General features: G+C 38.5%; 1 protein-coding gene across 2 annotated transcripts in view; it reads right to left on the reverse strand.

The window, feature by feature from the left end:
- Positions 1–19,549, reverse strand: part of DCBLD1 (discoidin, CUB and LCCL domain containing 1) — a 68,178-nt gene extending 48,629 nt beyond the window's left edge. Inside the window, exon 1 of one of the 2 annotated variants that reach the window (XM_081044955.1) lies at positions 19,384–19,549. In XM_081044955.1, the coding sequence (XP_080901081.1) occupies positions 19,384–19,495 (112 nt within the window). In that variant the 5' untranslated portion in view covers positions 19,496–19,549. The remainder of the gene's footprint in view (positions 1–19,383) is intronic. The other variant, XM_081044956.1, reaches the window with a different exon arrangement.
- Between the last annotated feature and the right edge of the window lie 262 nt (positions 19,550–19,811).

Raw genomic sequence — 19,811 nt, forward strand, 5'->3', positions numbered from 1 at the left:
GTCTAACGTTATAATTTTTTTATTTGATATTTCCTGTTCTAATTCCATTTCATCTTTTAATTAAAAGCATGCTGGGTGTGCCAACTGAATTGATTTTATTGCCTACTAATCAGTCATAACCTGCAATTTGGGAAACAGTGCTGTAAAATATTCCAGGAGTGAAACCATTTCTAGAAACATGATTTCATTACAGTTGTATCCTTGCTCTTCTAATATTCAAGTTACAACAGGTCTCAACACATACAATCATTCATGTGTGGGTGTGAGAAAATTCCTTTCCATGTCTAAGATCGAGTGAGCTCTTAATGACTACAGTCTTTTCAACCACAAAGGGGAGTTTGCAATTATTACAGAGTTTGTTGTCTGATGGTAAGGCGAACAGATTTTCCCAGGTATTACTAATTTCATTGTCAGCCATACTGTCTTATCAACTTCGCTCTTCTCCAACGGTGCTTAACTTTTTTCTTTTGTGTGTTGCAGCAAAGGAATGGAAAAATAAGGAAGGGCAGGAGGGCCAAAGCAGTTATGTGAGAATGGTGAGGCAGTAACCATAATGACAAAACTTTAATTATTCAAAATCCTGAAAGAAAAATTAATAATATTAGGTTGGTGCAAAAATAATTCTGGTTTAAAAGGTTAAAAAAAATTGCAATAACCACAAATACTTTTGCACCAACCTATACTATGCTAAAAGAAGTTTCAGTTTCAGACTAGAACCACATGTCCAAAGTTCTGTTTAGAATCTCTTTAAACTTTATTCTCACCACATATAAAATACGTGCTAATGATATGACTAAACACCTAATGAAGATAATACTCAGCAGATGAAAAATAGTTGAAAGTAAAATAAAAGGAAACAAAAGGTACTTATTGTTAAAAGTCTCTCCATGTAAACCCTCATCACAATGTTTCCTATCAGCTATAAAAAAAATCACTTAAAATAAATCAATTTGAATTTATGAAAATGGAACAAATCATTTCAAGAGTTCCTATCCACAACTCCCTACATAATGTGAGGCTATTTCCATTAGTGTGCAAAAACATCAATACTTTTAATGTTAACATATTAAAAAGTACCATGTATACTCACAGGAAAAAAAAGTCTCAAAAGCTACTGGCTAAAAGTGAAACCAGTAAAAACTATAGTTCTTTGTCACACCTTAATCTTGTGATTCCTACTGAAAGGTAAATGATCACTGAAAGGGTTGTGGGGGTCAGGGAAGAGGGTTTGCATACCTGTCATTTTCCTAATTTTATAAATCATTTCATATACTTGGAGGTAACAGAGCAACAGTGGTTATGGTATGGGTTCCCACACAGCCTTACTTAGTGCTGACTGTGTGACCTTGGTTGAGTCCTTTTACTTCTGCAAACTTCAATTCATCATAAGTAATATAGAGACAATGAGAGTGCCCAACACACAGGGTTATCAGGAGCATTCAGCGAGATCAGGCTGGTAAAGTATTGAGCACAGGCTAACATACAGTAATAATTTATTTCATTTTAATGCTACTATTTTATTTAAAAATACTACACATATTAAAGTATCAAGAATATTACTTTGAATGAGCCGACTTCATCCAGATTTCATCACCCATTCATTGGCTCTGTGATCTTAAGAAGTTATTCATTTTTGTGTTTATCAATTTTCCTCATCTTAAAATGACCAATCATAACTGGGTGTGGTTAAAGATGAATGAGTCTGTACCTATGTGTTAAGTGCTTTAAATTGCTGGAATGTCTAATTAGAATGCCTCCCGTGATATTTATCTAGGGCCCACCAGCTGCTAAGCCAGTATCTCCCAAAGTGGACTCCTTAGGAGTTTTACAAAAAGGTCAAGCTCTCATCTTCCAAAGAGAGTTGCAGGTAAATAAGCTTGCAGAATCCCACCTTTTTCTTCAACACAGGATATCCCAAAGCCCTTCCTGTGCACAGTGAAGCTCTATTAGGGGACACATTTTGCAATGTTCCCAGGAAACTCTTCCTCAGTGGGCATCTTCTAGAAGCAGTATTCTGTGGGTAACACCGGCCAACTCCTGGGCTGGGCTCTCCAACGTGGGACACACAGAGATCCCATAATGGGGCTTCTGGGATTAAAGATTGGATGTGGAGAAGTAGACTTGGGTCTTCTAAGAATGATACTGATATATGATTCAGATATTCAAAAGCAAGACTTTTCCCACTGTTTTTAAGCTTGCAAGTGTTTGGTGGGTGTCACAACATATTGGACACATTGGATGAGAGGTTTCATAATTTCATAGAATGAAAATTTAAGGAAAAACTTGTTTGTACAGCAAAACAAGTCTAAGACAACTGTTTTATCTCTGTGGAAGAGATGCTCAGGATATGGAAGTCAGAGAAAAGTGGCGGCTGACCTTTCCTCATAATGTCAGGATGTTGACGTAATGTCCAAGCTGCAATTTCTGAAGTAGAAGACAAAGGGGAGAAATCTTTCCTGTCTCTACAACATACTGTATCTCCTAAACTTGGTTCCGTGTTACACATGCATATTGTTAATATTCAGATAAATGTAAGTAGATACTGACTTTTCTCTCTGGAGTCCAAAAAATCCAATATTACCAAGTAGAGACCAAGTTAATCTGAGTTTTAGAAGTTAAAACTAAGCATTTCTTTCTCTCCATCCCCCCCTCCCCCATATCACTTTTAGAGATATATTTTTCAAAACCTCAGTAAGAAACAAAATGTTATTGCAACAGGGAAAAATCATAAAATTTGTGAAAGGGCTCTTACTAATACTTAGCATTTGCCAAGCATTTATTGTAAAAGGTAACAGATACAGAGTGTTCTAAGGACTTTACATTATCTTATTTGATCCTCATAATGATCATATTTGATTAATGATATTATTAGCTCCCTTTCTAAAAATCAGGAAATAGTTCATATGTATGTGTGTATGTATATACACACACACAACACACACATACATACATATGATATACATACATTAATTTCGAAATGGTTCTTTTTTTATGGCTTCTGTATGCTTTTTGGTGTTTACTCTTTGTTGAAGTTCTCACTGAGTTGATCTATTCTTCCCCTAAATTTGTAGAGCATCCTCATAACCAGTGTTTTGAACTCTGTATCTGGTAGGTTACGTGCCTCCGTTTCATTTAGTTCTTTTTCTGGAACTTTCTCCTGTTCTTCATTTGGGACGTATTTCTTTGTATACTCATTTTGGTTGCCTCTGTGTTGTTTTCTATGTATTTGGTAGATCTGCCATCTCTCTCAATCTTGGCCAGGTGGTCTTATATAAAGAGTAATATCTCAAATATAAAGAGTAATATCTCAAATATCCAAGTTTATAACCCAAAACTTTTAAGACAGGACATTCCCAAAAAACACAATTGAAGCACACAACACCCTTTCTTCATCACATGTCCATCCTATTACCCCTGTTCTATGTTTGAAGAAGTTGAGGCTCTGAGAAGCTGGCTGAGGGGGCATCTGACCATGGCATGTCTGACTCTAGAGACCACAGAACTCAGTCACTGTACGCCCAGGCTGCCACTGCCAAAGTCATCCTTAGAAGTCAGAAAGGGAAGCAGAGAGGTTTAAGACACTGACTAATACTGAACAGCTCAACTGGTATTAAAACCCAGATTACATTTATTTATTTATAGTCCAGGTTAAATTTATTTATTTATAGTTCAATTCTCTTTGTCTGAAAATAAACATGAGGAAAATAGCTATGTTTAAATTCAGGATTTTTTGTAAAATTTATGACATGAGAAATTCCACTACTCTCTCTCTCTCTAATTATTTAAGTAAGCACATTTTACTAGACTATTAAGGGAATAGTCTAATGATAATCGACTATTTTACCTCCAACAAAGGTTATTCACTTTGCTTAGCATCAATGTGGCTCCTAAAAGATGCTCTGTAAATGAAGTTCTCAGTGGATTAACGTGCTGCTTCTCAAACTTCAGTAAGCACATCAGTCACCCGAGGATCTTGTTAATATGCAGCACCTGGAATTTCTGCATCTCCAAAGCTCTTGGTAATGAGTCTAGAATTTCCAGGGGGGAATTTCTGCCCGTTCTCAGGAATTCTTTTTGCTTTCCGGTTCCCGAATCCCGAGAAAAGTTGAAATCGGGAAATCGGGAAAATTGGTTTGTTGAACCCAGTAATACCCACAATGGGAAATAAACGTACTACTCACAATGTATCTCTTAGACACTTTTCATATTTATCGCTAGGGTTTCCAGGCAGGAATTTCTGCCCGTTCTTGGAATTTTTTTTCGCTTTTCCATTCTTGAATCCCGAGAAAAGTTGGTCGGGAAATCGGGAAAATCGGCTCCTTGAATCCAGGTGGTTGGTAGTATCGGCTGTCAATTTGTGGAAACAATTCATCGTGGAGAACAGAAAACAGTTTATATCTTGGGATTCGGGAACAGGAAAGTGAAAAAAATTCCTGGGAACGGGCAGGAATTCCTGCCTGGAAACCCTAGAATGACGATTCTATTGGTTCCTGTAAGATATACTCTTGAATAGCAAGATACTAAAATAGCCCTCAGGTTTAATTGGGATCTTGCAGTGAATGTTTGTTAAAAAGAAAAAAACTTGAGAAAAGAGTTTTGTATAGTTTTATTTAAATATCTATTCCTACAATTGGAACACATCAATATTTTCAATTCTGCCACTTATTTTCACATTAAATTTCATTTATAAGACTAGAGCAGGCAATAATATATTTCAGGAATAATAAATTCCTGCCTGGAAACCCTAGCGATAAATATGAAAAGTGTCTAAGAAATACATATTTAATCCAAGGTGTAATTTCTGATACCTGGACAAAAGTGTCAATTTAGAAATTACTTGAGCATATGATGTATTTTACACAAAGAAATAGGATGAAAAGTTTTGAAAACATACATGTATGCATCATATAAAAGGAAAAAGCAATCAATATTTATTGATCACAAAAGAGCAAATCTCAGTTGGGAGAGTGATGGCATCTTACCATACATCCAACGAGGTATGAAATGTAAGATTTGAGAGAAAAATAAACCTTATAAAACTCATATCATGTTGCACACTCCTGAAAATTGTACTGTCTTTGTACATTCTTCATTCTCCACTGCAGAATTTATCACAGTCCAATAAAAGCACATGGTTAGCTACTGAGATTTGAAAGAGTCTTAATTTCTGTGATACCTATGATCATCTCTAAGAGAAATCAAAGACTATTAATTTAAAACTTTATTGAATAAATAATCCCACTTGGAGGAAATTGTGTTCCTCCAAGACTTCTTTTCTTTAACTCAGTCTTTCCTGGACATGAACTTCCCTTGAAGATGATGAGTAGGAGACCACCCTAAGGCATTTAGAATTGCAGGACATGTACCTGCGTCCCACTTTGGACACACAATGTGAACATGACTGTGGTAGATGATTCAATCTCTCTAAATCTCAGTTTCCTCAATAGCTCTCAAAATTGTTGGGATTAAATCAGAACAAAAAAAAAACTTGATAAGTCAATAAGAAGATAGGTTTTTAAAATTTCATTTACATACAGATATAAATCTGACTGGACAAGCAACAATGATGAAAGGATGCTTAACCCACTGAGTGAAATGTTGATGGGAAAGAGTAGTTTTACTAAGAGAGTATTATCCCAGAGATTACTTGCAGGGGGAGAAGGGGAATCAACTTGTTACTTCCTGACTGAAGTCATTGATCATTCTTTTATTATTATTATTGCTTTTCCTATTATTATTATTATGTTCCAGGTATACAAAACAACATAAAAATTAGACATTTACACATCTCATAAAGTGATAACCCCAACAAGTCTACTACCCATCTGACACTGTATATAACTATTACAATACCATTGAATATTCTCTTTGATCATTCTTAGCATCATAAAAGTGGGGCAATTGTTTCTTGTGAAACAATTGGCAGTACATTAAACTTTGAGGTAGTCTTACCAAAAATACTTAGCCTGAATCTAATGAAGTATTTAGGTATAACTTCAGGTTTATGCAGAAATGCAGGGGATAGTGCACCAAGTAAAAGACACACCACTCAGAAGAAGTCAGTCCGAGTTCTGGTCAAGATGACAGAGTACATAAGCATGGTGCTTGCCTCATCCCATGCCCACATCAAAATTACAACTAAATGATAGAGCAATCAACCTCAAGAACAACCTGAAGACTAGTTGAGTGGAACTTCTATAACTAAGGATATAAAGAAGAGACCACGTTGAGACTGGTAGGAAGGGGAGAGATGTGAAACTGGCTGGTCTCACACCCATGTCTGGCAGTTGAGAATTGGGAGGGATAACTCTGCTGCTGAGATCCCCACTGAGGAGCGAGGGGGCCCAGCCCCATCCTGTGCTCCCTAACCCAGGGATCCAGTGCCAGGAAAAGTAGTCCCCATAATGACTAGCTGAGAAGATGAGTGGCAATTCCATCCAGATGAGACAGAGGGCTGCTAGAAACCCAGATATCCTCTTAAAAGGCCCATGCACATACTCACTTGCTCACAGGCATTCACCCTAAGCTCTAGTGAAGGGACAGCATCTCAAAAGGCACCAGACACATATGGGAAGAAATTGAATTGCATGGCTACAGAGCAAGAGCCATCATTGTATCTGTGCTGAGCCCTCCCCCTATGTGGCCTACAGGGGAAGGAAGGTGGCATATCTGAATCTTCATTAACCAGGTAAACAACACTCACCCCACCCTGATGACTCCCTGAGACCCCGTTCCACCCAACTCGCACGGTGTCCTTGGCTCTTGTAATAGCTGTGCCTCATGGGCAGCCTTGGCCTGTGCTACAAGCTTTCTTAAAAATTCTTGAAGGTCTGCAGGCCTCAGGCAGGTGGTAGCTGGCCTCACTGTGCCCTGTGCCTTTTGTTAAGTGGCACCAGGCCCAGTACAGGTGAAAGTTGGCCTCGGGTGGCCATGTGACTCCCACATGACTCCAGGTGCAGTACAGGCAGCTGCTAACTGCATATTGCTTTGTAGCTCCTACCAGGTAACCTCGGGCCAGGAATAGGCAGCAGCTGATCTCAGCTGGCATTACAGCCCCTCCCAAGAGGCTCCAGCACCAACACACCCGGTGGCCAGCTTCAGATCACACCAGAGTAACATCTGATTAGATTCACAAACTGCACTCACAAAGGGTAGTCTTGGCAAGCACCAGAGACCCACTGGGGCGAATCCTGCTCTATGGAGTCAGCTCCAGCTATGATCATGGATAGTCCACACAGCCAGTCAGCCTGAGGGTCAATCCCGACCACCAAGGAGAAAACATCCATCAAGGCCCAACTAAAACAGGAGAGCATACACAATCCACACAAGGAACACTCCTGGAGCACCCAGCTCAGGTGACTACGGAGACTTCACCACTGGGTCCCACAGGACACCTACATAAGGACACCCTGTCAAGACTGGGAGACGTAGCAGGTTTACCAAATACATAGAAAAAAACACAGAGAGGCAGCCGAAATGAGGAGACAAAGAAATATGTCTTAAATGAAAAAATAGACAAAAACTCCAGAAAAAGAACTAAACAAAATGGAGGCAAGCAACCTACCAGCTACAGAGTTCAAAACACTGGTTATAAAGATGCTCAACAAACTTAGGGGTAAAATAGATCAACTCAGTGAGAACTTCAATAAAGAGACAGCAAACATAAAAAAGGACAAAACCCATAAAAAAAGAACCAGTCCGAAATGAACAATATAATAACTGAAATGAAGAATGCACTAGAAGGAATCAACAGCAGATTAGATGAAACAGAGAACTGAATCAGCGATTTGGAATACAAGGTAGTGCAAACCACCCAAACAGAATAGCAAAAAGGAGGAAAAAAAGTGAGGATAGTTTAAGGGACCTTTGGGACAATAACAAGCATACCAACATTTACATCATACTAATACCAAAAGAAAAAGAGAGAGCAAGAGATTGAATATCTCTTTGATGAAAACTTCCATAATCTGGCGAAGGAAATAGACATACAAGCCCAGAAAGTGCAGAGAGTGCCAAAAAAGATGAACCCAAAGAGGCTCATACCAAGACACATCATAATTAAATTGCTAAAGGTTAAAGACAAAGAATCTTAAAAGCAGCAAGAGAAAAGCAGTTACTTACCAACAAGGGAGTTCCCATAAGATTGTCTGCTGATTTCTCAAAAGAAACTTTGCAGGCAGAAGGGATTGGCACAAAATATTCTATGTGATGAAAGGGACCCACAACAAAGATTACTCTATCCAGCAAGGCTATCATTAAAATCAAAGGAGAGAAAAAGAGGTTTTCAGACCAAAAAAAAAAAAAAAGCTAAAGGAATTCATCACCACCAAACCAGTATTACAAGAAATGTTAAAGAACTTCTTTAAGAAAAAGAAGGAAAAAAACCACATAAATATGAATAGTAAAATGACAATAACTACATACCTATCACTAATCACTTTAAATGTAAATGCTCCAAGCAAAAGATATAGGGTGGCTCAATGGATAAGAAAAGAAGACCCATACATATGCTATCTACAAGAGACCCATTTAAGATTGAAAGACACACGCTGATGAAAGTAAAGGGATAGAAACTGATATTTCATGCAAATGGAAATGAAAAAAAGCTAGAGTAGCAATACTTGTATAAGAAAATATATATTTTAAAACAAAGGTTATAACAAGAGATAAAGAAGGACACTACATAATGATAAAGGGGTCAATACAACAAGAGGAATATAGCCCTTGTAAACATTTATGCACCCAACATAGAAACACCTAAATTCATAAAGTAAATATTGATGGGCATAAAGGGAGAATGACAGTAATACAGCAACTGTAGGAGACACTGACATCAATGGATAGATCATCTAAACAGAAAATCAACAAGGAAACATGGCCTTAAATGACACATTAGAACAGATGGCCTTAATTGACATTTTTAGATCATTTCACCCCAAAGCAAAAGAACATACATTCTTTTCAAGCACACATAGAACACTGTCCAGGACAGACCACATATTAGGCCACAAAACAAGTTTCCATAAATTTAAGAAGATTGAAATCATATCAAGCATCTTCTCCAATCACAATTGTATGAAACTAGAAATCAAATAAGAAGTAACTGAAAAATACACAAACACATGAAGGCTAAATAACATGCTACAAAACAATGAGTGGATTACCAACAAGAGCAAGAAGAAACAAAAGATACCTTGAGACAAATGAAAACAAAAACACAATGACCCAAAACCTATTAGACACAACAAAAGAAGTTCTAAGTTGGAAATTCTTAGCAATATAGGTCTACCTCAAGAAACAAGAAAAATCTCAAAAAAACAACAACAATCTCATCTTATACCTAAAGGAACTAGAAAAGTAACAACACACAAAACCCAAAATGAGTAGAAGGAAGGAAATAATAAAGATCAGATAAAATAAATCAAATATAGTCTACCAAACAAATAGTACAAATGATCCATGAAACCAAGAGCTGGTTCTTTGAAAAGAAATAAACTCAAATAAATAAACTCAGAAATACACCACTGAAATACAAAGGATTATAAGAAAATACTGGGAACAACTATATGCTAACTAATCTGGAAGAAATGTATGAATTCCTAGAAACGTACAATCTTCCAAGATTGAGTCAAGAAGAAACAGAAAATCTGAACAGACCAATAACTGCTAACAAAATTGAATCAGTAATCAAAAAACTCCCAAAAAACAAAAGTCCTGGACCAGATGACTTCACAGGTGAATTTCACCAAACACTGAAAGAAGAATTACACCTATTCTCAAACTATTTGAAAAAATTCAAAGAGGGAAGGCTCCCAAGCTCATTTTATGAAGTCAGCATTATCCTGATTCCAAAATCAAAGACACTACAACAAAAGAAAATTATAGGCCAATATCTCTGATGACCATAGATGCAAAAATCCTTAATAAAATGTTAGCCAACCGAATTCAGTAATACATGAAAAAGATTATACAATATGATCAAGTGGGATTTATTCTTGGAATGCAAGATTGGTTCAATAGCCACAAATCAATTAACGTGATATATCACTTAAACAAAATGAAAGATAAAAATCATATGATCATATCAATAAATGCAGGGAAAAAAACATTTGACAAAATCCAGCATCTATTTATAATAAAAACTCTCAGCAAAGTGGGAATAGAGGGAACATACGTCAACATAATAAACACCATATATGACAAACCCACAGCTAACGTAACACTCAACGATGAAAAGCTAAAAGCATTTTCCTAAATATTAGGAACAAGAGAAGCATGTCCACTTTCACCAGTTTTATTCAACATGGTATTGGAAGTCCTGGCCACAGCAATCAGACAAGAAAAATAAATAAATAAATAAAAGATATCCAAATTGGAAAGGAAAAAGTAAAACTGTCCTTATTTGCAGATGACATGCTACATACAGAGAACCCTAAAGATTCCACCAAAAACCAAAAAAAAAAAAACAAAAAACCAAAAAAAAACTACTGGAAGTGAAAAATTAATTCAGTAAAGTAGCAGGGTACAAAATTAATTTCAGAAATCAGTTGCATTTTTATACACCACTGAGGAACTATCAGAAAGAGAAACTAAGAAATCCCATTTACAATTGTGCCACAAAAACAAAACAAAACAAAAAACCCGTAGGAATAAATAACTAAGGAGGTAAAAGACCTGTATTCAAAAATTATAAGACATTGAAGAAAGAAACTGAAGAAGACACAAACAAATGGAAGCATATACTGTGCTCAGGGATAGGAAGAATTAACATTGTTAAAATGTCCATAATACCCAGAGCAATCTATAGATTCAATGCTCAATGCTATCTCTATCAAAATGCCAATGGCATTTTTCACAGAACTAGAACAAATAACCCTAAAATTTATATGGAACCAGAAAAGATCCCAAATAGCTACAGCAATCTTGAGAAAGGAGAACAAAGTTGGAATATCACACTACCTGATATTAAACTATACTACAAGGCTACAGTAATCAGAACAGCATGGTACTGGCATAAAAACAGACACACAGATCAATGGAATAGAACAGAAAGCCCAGAAATAAACCCACACCTATATGATTAATTAATCTATGACAAAGGAGGCAAGAATATACAATGGGGTAAAGACAGTCTATTCAATAAATGGTATTGGGAAAACTGGGTAGGTACATGTAAAAAATGAAACTAGATCATCTTCTTAAACCATATACAAGAATAAACTCAAAATAGATTAAAGAACTGAAAACATAAAACTCCTAGAAGAAAACAAAGGCAGTAAATTCTCTGACATTACCCTTAGTAATATTTTTGTTGACATATCTCCTTGGGCAAGGAAAACAAAAGAAAAAATAAACAAATGGGACTACATCAAACAAGCAAAGGAAATCATCAACAAAATAAAAAGACAACCTACCGATTGGGAGAAAATATTTACCAATGATACATCCAATAAGGGGTTAATATCCAAAATTTATTAAGAACTCATACAACTTAACACACACACAAAACAAACAATCCAATTAAAAAATGGGCAGAAGACCTGAATAGACATTTCTCCAAAGAAGACATGCGGATGGCCAATATGCATATGAAAAGATACTCAGTGTCACTAACCATCAGAGATATGCAAATTAAAACCACAATGGGATGTCACCTCACATTTATCACAATAGCTATCATAAATAAATCAACAAACAAGTGTTGATGAAAATGAAGAGAAAAGGCAACCCTCATGAACTACTGGTGGGACTGCAAATTGGTAGCCACTATGGAAAACAGTATAAAGGTTACTCAAAAAATTAAAAATAGAACTACCTTATGACCCAGCAATTCTACTTCTGGGTATTTATCTGAAGCAATCCAAAACACTAATTCAAAAAGATATATGCACTCCTATGTCCACTGCAGCATTATTTACAAGAGCCAAGATATGGAAGCAAACTAAGTACCCATCAACAGATGATTGGATAAAGAAGTTGTGGTACACTGGTACAATGGAATATTACTCGGCATAAAAAAGAATGAAATGTTACCATTTGTAACAACATGGATGGACCTCAAAGGTATTCTGCTAAGTGAAATAAGTCAGCCAGAGAAAGACAAATACCATATGATCTCACTTTAATGTGGTATCTAAATAATGGAATAAATAAACAAAATAGAAACAGACTAATGGGTACAGAGAACAAACTGTTGGGCTAATTGCCAGTTGGGAAGGGGGTGGGAAGCTGGGTAACAAAGGTGATGGGAGTAAGTATAAAATAGCCATGGGGATATAAAGTATAGCACAGGGAATATAGTCAATAATATTGTAATAACTATGTATGGTGCCAAGTGAGTACTAGACTTATCAGGGGGATCACTTCATAAATTATATAAATGTTTAATCACTATGCTGTACACCTGAAACTAATATAAAATAATACTGAATGTCAAAACTTTTTTTTAAGTAAGACAAAAAAGGAAATGTAAAAAAAGAAACAAGAAGCAGTCAGTCCAAACTACAACGTGAGCTGTGTTACAGGACAACTGAACCTGATTTCCTTGCAGGAAAATAAAACGTATGTGGGCGGGGGTCAGTGGTAGATTAAAAGTGACTTAAGAGACATATAAACTAATTACAAAGTGTGGCCCTTATTTGGATCATTGCTTGTACAAAACAATGGTCAAAAGACATGTTTAGGTTAACTGGGGAAACGTGACTATGACTTGAGTATTAGTAATATGAAAATATTACTATTAGTATTTTCAGGTTTGCTCATGGCATTGTGGTTACATAAGAAAATGTTGAGAGATGCGAATGAAATATTTAGGGAAGAAATACCATTAAGTCTTTAATATATTTTAAATACCTCAGGAAAAACAGAGTGTCTGCTAAGATCTTAATAATATAGCACAGCAACTGCAGCAAAGAGGATGAAAAAGGAAAAGGCAGACAAAGTGTTTCCTACCTAAAAAGTGAGAGGGTCTCAAAAGATTTTTAGACCCTTTTGATCTAGGAGTGACTAAAGGTACAGGGCCATTTCTCTATCTGTAGAGCTAGGCCATCTTCTATTTCAGTCTTTTAGCAAAGCAGGGACTTTGTAGGAGCGAAAAAAAAGTCACATCTCGGTCCATGTAATTCTCAAAATAAGCAGTCTCCATTCTAAACTCCTGGGAGCACGAGCAATTCAATAAACAGATCTCATGTTCCAGTAGTCCCATGGGCTATTAAGTCTCAAAAGCATCCTCTTTGGGGTTGAAATCAACTACATTTCGATCTAAGGTGAACTTGCTTGTGTGAAAAGCAATAAAAAGGCTGGACTAAATCCACTCAGCCATGTAAAAATTAAGTGGGACCCAAGGAGATGTTTAGCTATCTTCCCTGTAGAAAACTTTATGCAGTGGTAATTCAAATTTAAGTGGACTTCATAATTTTTAATATCCATTGGCCTTGTTCTTGCTGAGAATAGTGAAACAAAGTTTTGTTTTCTTTTTCTTTTTTTCAAGACTAGAGTGCTCCATAAATATTATTTACATACAACCTTTAGGCCCATCCACTAAATGTACTCAGTCATGAAATGAAACCACCTAGTTTGAAGCCGGCTCTCCCACAAATGCTGTGTCCTTGTGCAGGTCACTTATTCTCTCTATGCCTCACTTTCTCACCTGAAAACTGGGACCAATAATATGTAAATTGAGAATTTCACCCAAGAAGGACCAAGAAATACATCTTACCTTCTTAAGACTGAGTACATTTAAAGTTAAACTCGATACGTTTTTTTAAAATAAAGCATAAACAAATCACTCTGACCTCATAAGCAAGGAAGAGCCATTTGAGTCACAAACAAGACAAAACTCTGGACAAGACTCACAGATGATCAGTCCAAAGAAAATTTCTACTTTCATGTTGGATGTTCCTCAGTAGCAATAAATTACTTGAAAATGAGATCTTAGATTACCTGAAGGCTAACTATAAAAATAAATATAAACTTGCAACTTTTTTTCTAAATAATATTGTTGAAAGCTTTTAATAAAATGTTAAGTTGAAAAAAAAAACAATATAAAAACATGTAGAAACTAGGTAGTAGAGTGCCTAGGCATTAGTTTTAATTGTTGTACTTACTATAGCTTACACGTATTTGATGTATATAATTTGTCCAGCTAATATTTAATACAAACAAATAATAGACAGTATATAAGTGTGTATGCATATGTGTATTTGTTGTGGGGATATATGTTTGTGTGTGTGCACGCGCACACACATAAAAAATGTGTCTTTAGCAGTTCTCTGTATAAGATTTTCCTTGCAGGATTATGATGTATCTGCACAAAATTATTTGTTGATACCCTACTTTCTTCCACAACTGCTCTGCCTTGTAAGCATTAAGGGAGATCTCTGGAAATGCAGTCAGGAAAAAAAAGCTCCATCCTAAAAGAAATTTATTCTGTTTTTAAAAAAAGCTCCAGTATAGCTTTATAAAAATGGAGGGATGGGGTTACAGAACCACTTAGGTGTTACCTTGTTTCAATGTTATTTGCAGCTTTTCCTAAAACACACACACACACACACACACACACACACACACACAAAACAAAAACAAAAACAACAACAACAAAATAAACGCACAAAAAAAACCCACCTAACCTAAAATTACGTTATATAAGACACACAACAATTCTGCAAATATTGGGTATACTTTCACACAGACTATAGCTCCCAAGGAGATCGTTCATAAAAACTAGATAAATATATCAAGTAGAAATGGCAGTTAACAGTCAAGGCATACATGACAATATGGCTTGATACAGTGCTAATGTCATAAATGTTAAACACTGTCCCCAAATGATCTTTGAGATGAAATAGACCTTTGATGGCCCCAATGTATAAGCATCTGCAGATCTTAGAGGACCACTGATCCACCCTCACTATACCACCTACTTCTATTCTCAAGACTAGCCAGCACCTTACTCAGGGCGGCTTTCCTATTGTTGCCTGTAAAAAAGGCTCAGAGTTTCCCAACCCTTTTCACAGTTGAATTTAGTTATTTTCTTGAATACACGCACAGTGTTTCCTAAGACATCACAATAGTCATGTATGCAATTTTCTCTTTAAACAACTTAGTGAATATTACCCTTCACCTCATTTCCTGAAACCTCAGCCACAGCATTCAAGTGTTAACTCAGGAAACAGCTAGTATCTGGAGCCAGTTATCTACCAGGCACTGTACGAGCTACTGCCAGTGACCAAAAAAAAAAAAAGAGGCTCCATTTCGTCTCTGCTCTCATGGATCTCAGACTATCCCATTCCACACCCTCACACCCCACCCCCAAAACAAAACAAAACGAAACAAAACAAAAAACAAAACAAAACAAATCTCTTCTTCAACTCCCACTGAAAGGCAAGTTTGGGAGTTGGTTCCAAATTCATATTAGGGCTCACAGAATTTATATCCACATCGGGTTAGAAACTGCCATGTGGCTCCCCCCCTCGATCAATTAAGTCTTTCCCACTCCCTCACCCCCAAGGCAAACAACTATTTTTTATACATATATATACAAAGCAGAGAATGAACATCTGTTAGATGACAGCAACATGACTCTTCAGTTGCAAAAAGGCAAAATTACTCCTAGTCTAATGAAAAAAAAAAGCAATCTGAAAGTCTGGCAGTATTTTGTTTTTCATCCTCAATGCTAGACTTAAAATATAGCAGAATGAGTCCCTCTATTTTAAATCCATATTTTCAGACTTTTAATTTACAAACAACAGTTGGACTAGACTACCTATCCTCTTTTGAGCACCCATGATGTGCTGGCCACTGTTCAAACCACAGGGCTCCTCATAGACCTTGTATTCTTGTAGGGGAAATACAGACGGACACAATAAAACTGTAAATTCTATACTCTGTTGGGAGATGCTAAGTGTTCTAGAGAAAACTGAAAGCAGGAAAGGGAATACAGACTTCTGGCAATGATGAGAGGCTTACAGGTTTGCAGACATTCTCCCCAAGAAGGCAACACCTGAACAAAGACTGAAGGAGGAGGGAATCATGTGGATATTTGGGGCAAGATGGTTCCAGGTAGAGGAAACAGAACATGCAAAGGCTCTGAGATAAAAGGGTACCTGATATCTTTGAGAAACAGCAAGATAGCCAGTATGGCTGGGAGTATGTGTGAGTGAGGTGGAGAATGAGGTCCAAGAGGTACTGGGAGAGGCAGAACAAAGGGGTACCCATATCTGTCAAATTAATATCAATAAACAGTAGTGAATTACAAGATAGTTGGCCTTTATTGAACACTTACTATGTGCTAAGTGTCATTCTAGAGGGTTATGTGTAATCTCCTTAAAAATGCAAAAAAATTGGTTGCTCTAACATAGTTGACCTTATATTTTTGGACACACATAGCAGTAAGTCCAAAACTCTATGGTAAATATTTCCCTGAAAAAGTTCTTTTTCTGCCTTAACATGACTTAACCCTTTGCTAAATGCTGCAATTAATTTAACTTACTCATGCATCTGAAAAATAAAAACATAATTCTTTATAAATATCAGATGTCTTGCTAATTTCCAAGTTATGGTTTTTTATATAAATTTCAAGTCTGTTTCAGTACCACAAGGTTAAAGGGTTCCATTTATGCAATGAAAAGTTAATAAATACAGCTTGGAACACTATTCAGAGTTCAAATCCTGCTTTAGCAACATCTTTTTACTTGTTTAATGAATACTTTAATATAATGTCTTTCTTTTTCTAAAATAGGTATGTGGCATAACTTAATGTTCGAGTGTTACACATTACATCTACTATAGCAAAAGATATGGTACATATTGTTCTTCTGGCATGTTCTCTTCTTTCTGCTTTACTTGCATTTAAAAGACTTCCTTATACACAGAAATAAGCAGGCCAAGAGAGTTGGGCTTGTTAAACAAAATTAATTAGTGGAAGTACCAGATGCACCTTCATAAAGAACTTCGATACACCTTTTATTACTTAGTTTCCACTAATTAGGAAATTATTTGAAAATTATCTCCTAAACACAAGGAGATTGTTCAGTTCAACCCAAGAAACATTTACTGAGCATCTTTGTCAAGTGTGAGGAAGATAAAAGACCATCCCAGTTGCTCTCCTCAGGAATTTACCGTCTCCAGGGGTGACAGAATCTCAGACCTTGAAGATGAAGGTAAGTCTGGGGCAAGTGCACATACTGATGCAGAAAGTGCCAGAATAAACTTGTGCTTACGTTTTTAAAAAACCACTCACTCAAAACAGCAGATATCAGTTGTCCCACATCTAACCAAATATAATATAAAGGAGTAATGACTTAAGAACAGACCTTCTAATATTCTAACATTAAATTGTCTATGAAACCAATGGTAGCATCATAACCATCGTCTTATAAAATGTTTCTACCATTTCAAGCTGATTTGAATCAGAAGTACCTGGGGGAACTTTTTAAAAGCACTTATTCTCAGGCCCCACCCATTGGAAATTCTGGTTCACGATATGGGGCTGAGGCTTTATAAAGCTTCCAGAGAGAGTGGTGATCTGGCAGGTTGGGGAGGTAAGAAGCATCAGACTATGCTGACTCTAAGAACAATGAAGGTCAAATGTAATAAATGGTGTCTTCTTACCCAAAACAGACTGTTACCTAAGGCTGCCTTCTGATCTTCTAAATGTTGAGAGCACTAATATCACTTATGGCACCATTCAACTTCATACTCAGCAGCATATCTCAAGACCAAACATGGGTGTGAATGCTTCAATTTACGGGAAATGGAAAAATAAGTGACCAAGGGTGAATGAGGAGAATCACAAATGTGAGAAATACTCAAAAAATCATTGACTATGCCTCTTCACTCAAGAGGTAACAGAACTGGAGTTCCTAGGGGATTTTTTTCAGCACATGTCTCAAATCTAAGTTTTACTTTTTTTGTGATTGGACACCGATGCTTTTATTGGTTCTCTTGACATCTTAAATATATAGGATGTTTCACGGAAACTCAAATGACAATATCTTCTTCTATCAGTCAATTGCAATAGTCTCAAATTTGAAGCCTGGTAGGAAATCTAAGCAATCACTCTTGTTGCCAGAGAACTGCTCTACCAAGCACCTCGTTAACAGCCTGGGTGACCATATAGTACCTGAAACTTCATTTGGAAAGATGGGTGGACACTTTTGGCCAGATTAGTACAGAGACACAGTGTTGCAGTGATGTGCATTATTAAGCATGTATCTTCAAATAGGAACTCAAGAAACAATTTTTTAAAATGCTTAAAACACCCATGATAAAATTCCTACATATTTAATAAAAACATACATATTTATTAAAATTTTGCAATATGCCTAGCATTCTGCGACAAGAGCAAGACAAATCGTGTCTAAAGTTTAGCCTTAAAAAAAAAACAAACACATTGGTATGTAAGCAAACTTAGTAACTACTACCAATTTCTTGAGTATGGATGTTTCAGACTGGGAATGGATATATGGTTCAGTGAAAAAAAAAGTCAGTATTTGGTTGTTTTGATTTCTTGTCTCATTAGAAAGCATGGGGTGGAGAAGCTGTCAAAAAAATATGGGTAGATTCACTGCTATTAAATCACCTCTGTTGTATAGGGGCAGAAGTAAGGGAGGAGAGGAACAAGAACTGAAAAAACTCCCCAGAGAGCGGTCCCCTGCTATCAATAAAGGACTCATTCACAAGGATTTGCCTCGGCTGGTTCAATCTGGTGGAATCACTGCTTCAATCTGGTGGAAATGCAAAGGCAAACCGGGTGGTGGGTTAATTAGGTCCAACTTGAAGCCAAGAACCAGGTCCAGAAGACTAGCCCGGCCGGGAGGCGACTCGCTCGAACACCCAAGGAGCTGAGCCGCCCGAATCCAGGTCCGGGCGCAGGCAAGACACTGGCACTGGCGAGGGGCGACGCGGTCGGGTCCACCGCCCGCAGACTTCGCCGACCTCTCCTTCCCAGGCGCGCACGCTGGGATTCCAGCCGGGCGAGGAGAGGCGACGAGGAGGGCCCGGCCGCCCGACCGCTGCACAGCACGGTCAAAAGGCAGCTTGAGAGAAGCGTCCCGGCTCAGGGCTCTTCCCTAAGGCGGCCGGGATCGTCCGCTCGCCGCCTCTGGGCTCTGTCACTTCGCACCCCGCCGGCGGAGTCAGGAAGTCTGGAAACTAAGGGAGGGGGCTGCGAAGGCTGCAAGTGGGGAGGTGCCAAGTTGACTCCCGTTTGACGGGAGCTTGTCGGGGCAGCGATCGGCACGCAGTAGCTTCTTTTCTACTCGAGCCGCCGTCGGCCAGACCGAGCAGGGCTCCGCGGGGTGCGGGGGCCACCCCGACTTCCTCCCGCGCGCGGTCCCTGCAGGCCCAGCCCAGCCGCCCGCCCGCCCGCCGCGCTCCACTCACCCAGCTCCTCCGCCTGCAGCCGGAGCGCGGCGGAAACCAGCAGCAGCAGGGCCAGGAGGCCACGCCGGGCGAGCCCCGCCAGCGCGCAGCCGCCGCGGGCGCCGGCCACCATGGCCCCGCCGGGCGCCAGCTCCGCAGGCGCGGCCTCCGCTCGGCTGGCGCAGCGCCGCCCGGGCGGGTCCGCCTCCTCCGCGGCCGAGCGCGGCGCCGGGACTGGGCGCAGCTTCGGCCCAGCCCCGAATCCCACTGAGGCGACCCCGGGCCCAGCCCGCCGGGGGCGTCTCCCGCCCCGCCCAGTCCCGAGCGTGGGCCCCCAAAGTAGGAAGTCGCGCTCCCGGGCGGCGAGCCCGGAGGCGTAGCCAGCACTCCCCGTTCCACACCCCCCTGTTCCTCCCAGGACGAGCGAACCTGGGAGCCGGGAGGGCACC

The sequence above is a fragment of the Rhinolophus hipposideros genome, assembly GCF_964194185.1.
Source record: "Rhinolophus hipposideros genome assembly, chromosome: 3".
In the NCBI taxonomy this organism is placed as follows: domain Eukaryota; kingdom Metazoa; phylum Chordata; class Mammalia; order Chiroptera; family Rhinolophidae; genus Rhinolophus; species Rhinolophus hipposideros.